Source organism: Trichomycterus rosablanca, chromosome 1 (assembly GCF_030014385.1).
Source record: "Trichomycterus rosablanca isolate fTriRos1 chromosome 1, fTriRos1.hap1, whole genome shotgun sequence".
In the NCBI taxonomy this organism is placed as follows: domain Eukaryota; kingdom Metazoa; phylum Chordata; class Actinopteri; order Siluriformes; family Trichomycteridae; genus Trichomycterus; species Trichomycterus rosablanca.
In genome coordinates, this window is record NC_085988.1 from 19,169,027 (window position 1) to 19,180,549 (window position 11,523).

At 40.9% G+C, this 11,523-nt stretch overlaps 1 protein-coding gene across 2 annotated transcripts in view; it reads right to left on the reverse strand.

Annotated features, from left to right (window-relative positions):
- cxxc5b (CXXC finger protein 5b) overlaps positions 1–11,137 on the reverse strand; it is a 38,497-nt gene extending 27,360 nt beyond the window's left edge. For both annotated transcript variants that reach the window (XM_063000589.1, XM_063000581.1), the window contains exons 1-2: positions 10,889–11,137; positions 1,360–2,385 (exon numbers count right to left, since the gene is read on the reverse strand). In XM_063000589.1, the coding sequence (XP_062856659.1) occupies positions 1,360–2,184 (825 nt within the window). In that variant the 5' untranslated portion in view covers positions 2,185–2,385; positions 10,889–11,137. The remainder of the gene's footprint in view (positions 1–1,359; positions 2,386–10,888) is intronic.
- Between the last annotated feature and the right edge of the window lie 386 nt (positions 11,138–11,523).

Consider the following 11,523-nt stretch of genomic DNA (forward strand, 5'->3'; position numbering starts at 1 on the left):
TGACACTTTCACCTCAACACCAGGATTCCTTTGCAATTTGAGCTACAGTAGCCTTTGTGTTGGTCCTTCATGCCCTCTGTGATCAATGCGTTTTGGCAACTCAACAACCTGTCGGCGGTTTCTGGCTTGTCCCTCCTCAGACCACTGTTGGTGGTTATTCACTGCGGCTACCTTTGAGTACCCCTTGCTGTTTCTGAGATACTTTAATCCAGTCATTTGGCCATAATGATTTGGCACGCATCAAAGTCAGTCAGTTCTTTATGCTTAATGTTTATTTGTACTGCAGTCAACACATATACTACAACCACACTCAGCCCAACATTTAATATACCTGACCACGGGCGTAACTACCGGGGAGGCAGGTGCACTGGGGGGCCCTCCATGACATGAACTCAACCCCCCCTGACATTAGTCTATGTTCAGTGTTGCAGGCATCAGAAACAAAATTTGTTTATTTTTACAAAATCCATAAAGTTGGTCAGACAAAACAGTAAAAGTTTTTTCTTTGTACTCATCATTTAAATAAAGTATATGTATACCACCCCCAAAACACCCCAATACTTTGCTACCCGACAAGGTTGACATATCACACAGGTAACTGAGGTAAGTACCCACCAACAGTGGTCAAATGAGGAACAAGTCACAAACCATCAACATACTGTTGGGCAGCCATAAAGACTACAACAGAAGGGTTACTGTGGCTCAACACCCATCAAACCCTTTAGCAAATGGGGCTGTGTGGTCGCAGGCCAATCAAAATGCCCAAGCTAACTCCTGGCCCCAATCAAAAGCACTTACAATGATCACAAAGCCATTGGAACTCAACATTGGAAGAAGGTCGACTGATCAGTTGAGCCGCAAGATTTTCACCCGTGAAAGAGGCTGCACCAAGATACACTGTCGGATGACACTGTTGGTGGTCATTCGCAGCGGCTACCTCTGGGCATCCCTTGCTGTTTCTGAGATACAGAAGTTAAAGGACATGCTGGTAATGTCCTAGTACCAGATACCACTAAGCTCCCTTAGAAATCTTGTGGGGTTCATGACGCAGCCATGAATTGAACATTGGGGGGGGGGGGGGGGGGGGGGGGGGTATTCTAAAACATTTTTGCCATAGTACCCTGACACTGACATATCCTACCATTACACAAAGTAAGTGGAATATATATATTTATTTTTACACCATTATATTTGGAGGGAGGCATTTTGAGCATATCTAAATCCTTGGGGTATCACAGGTCTGATGTACCAAATAGGACTTATTGGACCATACATTGGTGTACCCATTTTTTTGGTCTTATTAGTATAAAAACAACAGTACTCTTAGATTCATGAGTCTGTAGCATTGTCAGATCTTACCTCCAGACCTCCAGCTGGTTTCTTCTTTAGCTCCTCACATTTCCTGAACTTGCAAATCTGGTGGCCAGTCTTGCGGTTACGGCAGCTACTACACTGCTCGCAGTTGATCCTGCGCCGGCAGGGCGGGCACAGGCCGCACCGTTTGCGCTTTTTCTTGGAGTTGGCACTGGCGGCAGCCGCCATCTCGTTTTGTGCTTGTTGCTGCTCCGAAGCAGCTGTCACCTGTGACAGTGCTCCGTCGGCCAGGAACACTCCAGCGGGCGTCATGATGAAGAGGCCAGGGTGGAACGGGAAGGCTCCCCCAACCCCTGCGCCGTTGCCCAACAACGAAAAGTCTGTCACACTCCCTAGTGAATCTGAGGCGGACACTGCTTCCATGTCCCCGCCTACGCCTAGGCTGGAGGAGTCAGAGACAGGAAGTAGCATACTGGCCCTTCGTAACAACTCGGCTGCTTGGGCCAGATGTAGGCCGCTCGGAGAGTCCAGTAGGCTAGAAACCAAAGCACCTCGATCCAGTTTGTTGAGTCCCGCCTGTGCTCTGTGGGCGTCTACTGAGTGAGACTTAATCCCTGTTGGTACTAAGGAGCTCTGGGCAAGTCTGTTAGCATTAGCAGTAGCAACTGCAGCGGCAGCAGAGCATGTGGCGATGTACTGAGACAGGGCCCGGGAGTGTTTAAGGCTCTTGCTGAGCGGTGTGCTGATGATGCCACTACGGTTTCTACGCTCCACCACAGGCGACGAGTCTTCATCAGCAAAGCAGCTGTCCCGAGCATCATCATCCTCTCGAGCTTGGTTTCCCTCCATCAACCCCCCACTGGCAGACATGGCCCACAGTACGAGGGGGAGGGAGAGAGAGGAAGAGGGGTAGTGGAGGAGTGGAGGGCAAAGGGCAGCAATCTTCTCGCTGATTGGTGCTTGGCTATTAGTGATGCTAGCAAATATAAACAGTTAGCCTCGATTCGCTTGTCTACAGCTGACAGTTAGCTGTCTTTATATGCATTTTATAGGGATATCCAACTTTGAGACCTAAGAGAGAAAAAACAGAGGTACAGTCAGGCAAACAATGTTTAATTAAGGGTCATTAAATAAACAACCAAAGTTGTTTTCTAAATTTGAGGTACCCTGATTAGCTATTATTTATTCTCCTATATTAAATAACAGATATGGCAGAGAAAATGAGCTAGATCATTTCTATCATTTCTAGCCTGGGCTTAAACAACGTTATTGGGCGGCTGAACCTTAAATGCCCTAATATTCACACAGGAGTTCCTGAGATACAATAGCTCAGATCAACAAAGCAGACAGGAGCCCCATAGCTTCCAACCGGTGAACAGGATCAGGTATTCTCCATTTCTGTCCACAGATGGCTGTGTCATGGTGCAAACTCACAATATCCTGACAATGAGAAACACTGTTGGGACCCAGTGAGCCCAACAGAAGAAAAAACCCCAGAGCCCTTCATCACAAAATTTTGTACACTTGAAATTCAATTTAACACTTAAACTGTAATGGTCCCACCTGCCATATAGACCGGGGGCATGAATTATGGCACCATGCCCACCTGCCATGCCATTATGGGTCGGCAGGGGGCAAGGAGGCCTTCAGACAGTGCTGGTTCTTTTTTATCGGCACTTCAAGTGCATTCTCTGAACCTCATCAAGCTTTCGTTTGCTGCATTCAGTTGGAGTCCTCTATATAGCAGACTTGTGGACCAGCTTGTAGCTGGCTGGCTTTTCTTATTTTCTGCTTTTTGTTTATTTGTGCACTTGTTTTATTTTTTAAGCTTATACAATGGGCTGAAGTCTAATACTTGGACCTGTTCAGCATTTTTTGCAGGCTCTTTAGCTAGTGCTCTTTAGTTTTTCTGTTTCTTTGTTGTTGACTTTTTGAATGTTGCCATCACATAGACACCACCTCCATGTGGTGGGGTGGCAGTCCACTCATTTTTAGCCGCTGCCGGTTTTACTGAGTTCCCTGTCTTTGTTCTTTCAAAAATAAGACTGAGTTGTCATTCAGTGGAGGACTGAGCAGCTAGCACTAGTGGCAACTTGGCTCTTTTTGGGTTAATTCCTTAAAACACTGCAGTACTTCTAAAAGAACAAATAACTTTGGGAGCTGTTCCTTTAAGAGGGGGTACTGTAACGGATCCACCTGCCATATAGACCAGCAGGGGCACGGATTACGGTATCATACCCACCTGCCATGCCATTATAATTCAGCAGGGTGCATGGAGGCACAGATGGCTGACAATGCAGATTCCTTTAACTGCACTTCAAGGGCAGTCTCTGCACCTCATTAGACATTAATTTGCTGCAGCCAGTTGGAGTCCTATATACGCTGGCTTCTCTGATTTCCTGCCTTTTGTTTGTGGCTTCACTTAGCACATCCATAGCAAGGCGGTCACCAGTCGGTTAAATAAATTAATTTAAATTGCAAATAAAAAATAAGCATTTTTAATTATTTACTGATACAAGTAATATGTAGAGTGATTAAAACTGTTTTGACCTATGGTGCTCTACAGTGCCACTAGTGGTGCAAAGTGCAATGAATAGCAAAAAGCTTAACGGCAATGACAGAAAAGTAAGCTTTTACCATGAAACCATTTACTCATACTGTTTAGCTAGCTTGTATCTAGTTAGCTACTTAGCTAAGTAGTTAGCTACTTAGCTAACTAGATGACACACCTAAAACATATTTCTAACAGCATACCTAGTAAATCATTTGCAATTGTGTTTCTTTTTTGTAAATACATTTTCTGTTTAAAATACTTAGCGATAAAACACACTGACACACCAGAGCTGACACTTCAAACTCGTCGGTTCAAAACTCAGCTCTGACATCCGGCTGAGCTGGGCGGCTACATGAAGGATGGGAGCCAGATAGGGACTCCTCATAACTGATTCAATTACAACCTCTGCTGGCTGATTGATGGCGTCTGCACAGAGTTGAGGGATAATGAGGATCAGGGTGTGACTCTCCATACACAAAGCTGATCCGCACATGAACTCGCCTCGTGCAGGTGAAAAGATGCAGTCGGCTACTGCACACGTGTCAGAGGGGGCGTGTGTCAGTCTCGCTCTCGTCAATCAGCAGTGGGGATCAGCATCAGTACAGAAGAAGCGTAAGGTAATCGGGTAATTGGATACGACTAGATTGGGGGGGGAATTAGGAAAAATGCAAAAAAATTAATTAATTAATAAAAAAAAATTTAATACTTCATGTTCATTGACCAATGGTGAGATCAGTATTTTGTAGCAGAAACCAACTATCAGGCTAGGTGTGTTTTTCTTTTTACTTAAATGGTTGGGAAAGCCTAGATAACTCAGCATTATGTTACACTTAGATAGAACTTTTGGCTAGCAATACATTTGCATGATGGGAAATGTATTACAGCAGGTATTTTTATTACAAACATTTACTGCAATTCCACCTAATTTAGTCCTGTCTAATCTTGTATGGATTTTGTTTTTGTTAGTGTTAGACCCCTGGTGTTTAGTGTAATTGATCATTTTAGCCACATAGCCTTTTCTTGTGTATCTGTCAGGATTTTTCAATTTAATCTTTTACAGCAGTGTATTAAATGCTTTGCCACAGGAAATCTATTACTCCTGTTCTGAAAGCAGTGACAGTAATGAAACAGAAAGAAAAAAAATCAACACAGAAGAGAGAGGGTAAAGCTTGCTGAATAATGTTGTTACAAGCCATCAAAGCGTTTAAATAGTTGGGACGGTCTTGAGGCAGCCTTACAAAGCTACCTGTGCAGTGACTTGATTGCAAAGACGTGTGAATGGATTTGGTAGGTGGAGTTTTATGTTTTCTGTTCAGCTGATCAGTCTGTGCATTAGCACGTCGGAAGCAGATACAGTATCACAAACTTGATATACTATACTGCTGTATTAAATACTCAATTAGTACTAATTAAGTGTACTAACAGAGGAAAATTAAAGTTTCAATGAGTACAATTGTAATTAACCAATCATTATGTACTGCATTTCTGTTCAAAGGCACTTTTCTTTCAGCTTCGTGTCCACCCAAAAAGCCAAAAGATGCTTAATGTGATAAAAATGTGACATTAAACTTAAGATTTCTTTCAAATTATAAACAGGAATTAAAGTGTATTGACTGCAACACAGACCTGGGTTCAATACTTTTCTGTGTGGCATTTCACAAGTTCTCTCAGTGTCAACAAGATTTTTCTTTTCAGTGTACTCTGGTGTTCTCCAAACCCCCCAAAAATATAGAAATGGGTGGATTGGCTGCTTGAAATTGCCCCTAAATACATGATACATGAGTGAGTGCATGAGAGTGTGATGCTTTGTGATGGCTTGGCACCTTTGCCCTAAAATTCTTGCATTATGCCCACTTACATATGAAGGAAATATCATAACATCACTGATACAGTAGTTAAGGGCAAGAATCTTAGTATGTTTGTTTATTAGGATTTTAACGTCATGTTTTACACTTTGGTTACACTCATGACAGGAACGATAGTTGCTCATTACACAAGGTTCATCAGTTCACAAGGTTAATATGGAACACAGTCATGGACAATTTAGTGTCTCCAACTTGCATGTCTTTGAACTGTGGAAGGAAACCGAAGCACCCGGAGGAAACCCACGTGGACACGAACATGCAAACGCCACACAGAAAGGACCACCTGGGGATCGAACCCAGGACCTTCTTGCTGTGAGGCGACAGTGCTACCCACTTAGCCACCGTGCCGCCCCAAGAATCTTAGTAAAATATAGAGTTTCAAGTGTAAAGTGAACAGGAATTGCAGATGTAGAGGGAACCTAATGCTTAAATTTGAAATTTTTACACAATTAATTAATGGAAAGCATTATTGTGGGTTAATTAGTGTATGGATGGCACAGCCGTAAAGCTCGCTAACCCACTTCCTCTGAGATCCAGGGTTTGTCTCAGAAGCGGTTCTGGACTAGTAATCAAAAGGTCGCTGGTTTAAGCCCCACTCCTGCCAGGTTGCTGCTGTTGGGCCCTTGAGAAAGGCCCTTCAATTGCCTAGACTGTATACTGTCACAGTACTGTAAGTCGCTTTGAATAAGGGCATCTGCTAAATGCTCAAAGTATAAATGGATAAATAAGTAGGTACAAATGAGTAAATATCCAAATTTACATTTTACAGAGGATTGGTGGCTGTTAATTACAGCAAAACAACCAGCCACATGCTCATTATTTTTTATTGTCATTAAGATGACATGACTGTTGAAAGTCTGTATACATTAAACTAAAACTTCATCAACTAAAGGTAATTAATGCAAGATTAATAGCAAGCAAAGTATAATTAATTCTAAATTTCAGCAATCGGATTTTTCTGGTTTTCTTGGTCTGCTTATGTGGCTGCATAACAAGTCATTTACCAAGGACTGTTATGGTTCTTGCATAATGACCTCAGATATCCAAAAAGGACTTTTGGTTTTCATTCTTTAATATAGTTCCAGTACAAGTATATACAAACCTAATGAAAGGTATGTTTTTTTTTTACAAAAACAAATCAGTAACTATATTAAAATGTAACAACGACCAAGTAGTTGTACATTTGGTACAACTATCTGGTACATTCATTGATTATTTTATAAGCTACACCTACCATACAGATGAACTCTGTGAGTATACAATCACTGACTGTAGCCCATCTGTTGCTCTGTGCACTTTATCCCCGACCTGTACCCTATCTAGGGCAGTTGTAGCCTAGTGGTTAAGGTACTGGACAAGTAAGCAGAAGGTCACCGGTTCAAGCCCCATCACTGCCAGGTTACTGCTGTTGGGCCCTTGGGCAAGGCCCTTAACCCTCAATTGCTCAGACTGTATACTGTCACAGTGCTGTAAGTCGCTTTGGATAAAGGTGTCTGCTAAATGGTGAAAATGTAAATGTAAATATCTATCATTTGAAACTGATTTCTATACAACCGCCACTGACCAGATGATAAATAAGTGTTTAAAAATGTTTTCAAAAAATGCCAATATTGTACATAATGAGTAACAATCACAGTGAAGGCAAATGGCCACTAATCTTTCTAGAACAGTTCTGGCATCCAATATTTTACAATGTGCTCTCAGACTAATAGGTACAGTAAGAAACAAAAGCCGTGCCCAGGTGGCGCAGCGGGATATTCCGCCAAAGTACCAGCACCGAGATTCTGTACTCCTGGGTTTGAAACTCGGCGTTGTGGGCATAATTGGCAGTGGGCAGTGCCTGCGGGATGACCGGACTATGTGGGTGAGGTCTTCATACGCTGTGTAAGGACCCTGATTGGCAGATAGAGAGGCGCCTGTGCAGAGTGCATGGGTGAAAAAGGGTTCGCTGCGTGCGGGTCAGGGGAGGCGTGAGCAGCAATATACCCACGTCAACTGCAATCAGGGATCCCCAAGAAGCAGAAGACAAATTGACTACGCTAAATTGGGAGGAAATAGGAGAAAATGCATAAATAAAATAGAAATAAATAAATAAATAAATAAATAAATAAATAGATAGATAAATAAACAAAACAGTAAAGAATGGAGGTGGCAGCATATTAGTATGTAACTGTTTTGAATAAAACATGAATGGAGTGATAGATGAACAACAACCCTTAATTTAAAGACTTTTTAAAGGAGGTGAAGGTGCTTGTATGACCTGGCAAATCTCCTGACTAAATCACATTAATATTTATTGAGAGTTTTGACATTTCAAGTCCATTAAAGAGACCCTTCTACCTCTGTTAAATTGAGGACAATTTGCCAAGAGGGATGGGTCCAAATTGAACCCCAATGCTGCAAAAGCTAATTATTACTTGTCTTAAAGCCGTAATTGCAATTACAAGCAACAACATTGTAACAAAAGACAATTGTGGTTATTATGAGTTTTTCTTATTTATTGAGTTTCATTGTGTACGATTTTAAAAGCACCTACATTTTTGAATATATAAGTGCAAAGTCAAAATACCTTGTGTGTATATTTGAAGTGGACCTACGTACTGAGGAAAAACAACAGTAGAATGCTGGCAGTATAAAAATATTTCATTGATTTTGACTTAATATTGATTTAACAGTAGTACACATTATGGTCAGAGGTGAAGAGCATGTTAAATGGACCTGCATCAGGTATGAGTAGGTGTAAATGCTATCAGCAGGTAGCTAGTGCAGGACAAAGGGCCAAGTGAGAAGTCCATTACCATTCAAATAGACAGCAGCTGATTGACCTGACAGGCTGATAAGTTCGGATAAACTGTTTGGGAGTTGATGAAACTGTGAAATGATTAAACAGTGCCACGCTGAGACTGTAAACACACAGACTAAACGTAATCTCATAGCTATGCGATCGTGAAAAAGAAAGAAATGAAACTAGCAGCGCGTCTGGTCGGGTACAGGGCTGATGAGGGGGAGGGGGATGAGGAGGAGGAGGAGGGAGGGAGGGGGTCACCGTGAACTCCCGTGTGCGGAAACCGACACTGAGAGAGAGAGAGAGAGAGAGAGAGAGAGAGAGAGAGAGAGAGAGAGAGACAATAGAACCGCACTGACCACAAAAACAATGAACCCAGGCCTGCACATTATTACCTAAATCTTCTGTATGTCCTTATACCTCCAATTCAGCCTGTTTCAGGTAATTAAGTAGCCTTCAATCATCAGAGAGCCTGCGGTCATGAATGAATGAACGAAGGGGATTTAGCTAGCTACTCATGAAGGATCAGTGATTAGACGTGGCGTTTCCAACAGCCTAAAAGAAATCCTGTGTTACATCACTCAAATTGTGAATAATATTTACTCAAACATACAAACATGCAAAAAGTTCACCACCAACAAGTTACATTTCTGTCGTAGGATATGACTGCATAGCTAACGATTCGCTTATCAGATGAGCCAAACTACAGATAGCCAACCTGACACCTAAACAGAGTGGGTTTATTATTAGTATTATTATTCCTTCATTTAGATTCATATAGAAACCAAAAATCATAAAGCTTATGTTATTATAAAGTCATAAAGTATTCTGAATAACACATTAACCTATATCTGGCTGTCATAACATATAATGCTTTATATTTTCTGTCCAATTCTGTTATTTCTATAGGCTGTGATTTCATAAATTAATACAATTTATGACTATTTATGATTTCTTAATACCACGTTTATGAAAGCACTTCAGCGCATCAGAATAACATGACTGTTTTTGTACTGATTTTTGCATCCCAAACACGTGCTGTAATCATCCCGACCACATGGAATAGTAACTATAGTAAATAACTGTAGAATAACTTAACTGAGGCATTTAATTCTTTTAATAAAATGCAATGGCATAGTTGTATGTCATCACACTTAAAATTTAAATTTAAATTAGGCATAGCTGTCAATAGCAGAGTTTATTCTTCCTTATTTTGCACATAAAGAATAAAGAATAAAATAATATTAATAATAATAATAATAATAAAGGAAGGAAAAATATTAAAAAAATAAACTGAAGGTACCAGAAGGTGTCCTAGTTTTTTTTTTCTAAAATTCGGACAAACTGTACAAATCACTTTTTTTTATGTGTGTTAAATAACAGAGTACAGAGAGTGTTTTGTCCCATAGCATGCATATTTACAAATATTAATATTAAGAAAAAGATGTTTTTGAGTCATTAATGGGCTGATATGGTTTACCAAGTCAGGTGGTAATATGTCAAAAATGATTACAACTTGGCCATGTTTATATTTTCTTAATTACAATAGTTTATGCAGTATCTAATGTAGTGTAGTCATTACAAATATTATATAGAATTTATATATATATATATATATATATATTATTTATTTAAAATATTAGAGTTACAGTATATTCCTTATTCATTGAATAGAATGAGAATTTTTCAAATGTGAAATTAAAAAAAAAGCCACCAAACAAATACAAATGTAGAGAACATTGCAAATATAAAAATACATATTGTATTTATAATTTTTTTGACTAAAGCATTTTGAAACTTTGTGAATTGTAAATACATTCAGGCCACTTCTTGAACCCTGTATTTCAATGACCCTCATAATTAAAGAAATTTGTTTATGATAAACATCTGATTAGTCCTAGATCTTAGATCTTTTCCCAGTGTGTGTTAAAGCTTCAATTTCTCTCAGTCACTTGTGTGGTCATTTTACAGCAAAAAAAGGGAGAAAAATATCTTTTGTCTGGTCGACCGATCTGAGATCAGCGCGTCCACGGGCGACAACAACAAACGTTAGGTATGCGCCAGCACGTACTGGTGCCACACTTCAGACCCGTTTATTCCTTCTCCACTGTCTTTCTTCAGGAAGAAGATGTCATTGTAACTTTGAACACTCCTCGACAAGTCCTCGACAAACTCTGATCCCCCTCCCTTCCCCTTCCCTCAATACAATATCTGCATATTCACATTCACATATTCAGTCCGCATTTTTCCCCTTACGCACCTACCGACACGATTGCGCCCGCGGAGCGCCTCGACCCATTCAGCTTTCTACCACCTTAAAATGATAAACAAAAATCCCCCAAACAAAAAAGGAAACAAAAATCCACTCACCACAAAACCCAGATCTTCTTTTTTTTCTGTCGTGTCGATACGTGTCAGTCGGACAGCTAGAAATCAGACAGGCTGTAAATAGAGTAAAACATTAAGAGTTCCAGAGCGTCAGCTCCTGCAAGCCGTCGTCGCCTCATGCTACCTTCCCACCTCCAGCTCCACATCCCCGCTCCGCTTCGCCGACAGCAACATGCAAACACATTGCACTGATTTTTGGAGCTCCACGCAAAAACCGAAGTGGATTTTCCCTCCCACCTCGCACCCGAGAAGAGAAAAAAAGCGCGACAAAACCATGCGTGCGTTAAAGCGTGCGTGATTCTACCAGATCCGGATGAATCAGACTTTACATTCCATCTGCATTCTCATGTGTGCGAGAGCAGCACTCTGCTCTAATGAATGAACTATACTTCAGTTATGGGAATAAGAGAGAGACCGAGTGAGCATGGATAGGTTGGAGGCAGCCCATTGTTGACATTATTCTTGATCGCCGTTGGCTGAGATTATTTTTTTCTCTCTACATATGAGCCAGATGGATTTTCATAGGTTGCCTCTGTCTTTAAGACACAACTTTTTTTGCACATTCATGATTTCCAAGGACTCTGACCCGCCTGCATGTTTTGTAGTATGCAAATGGG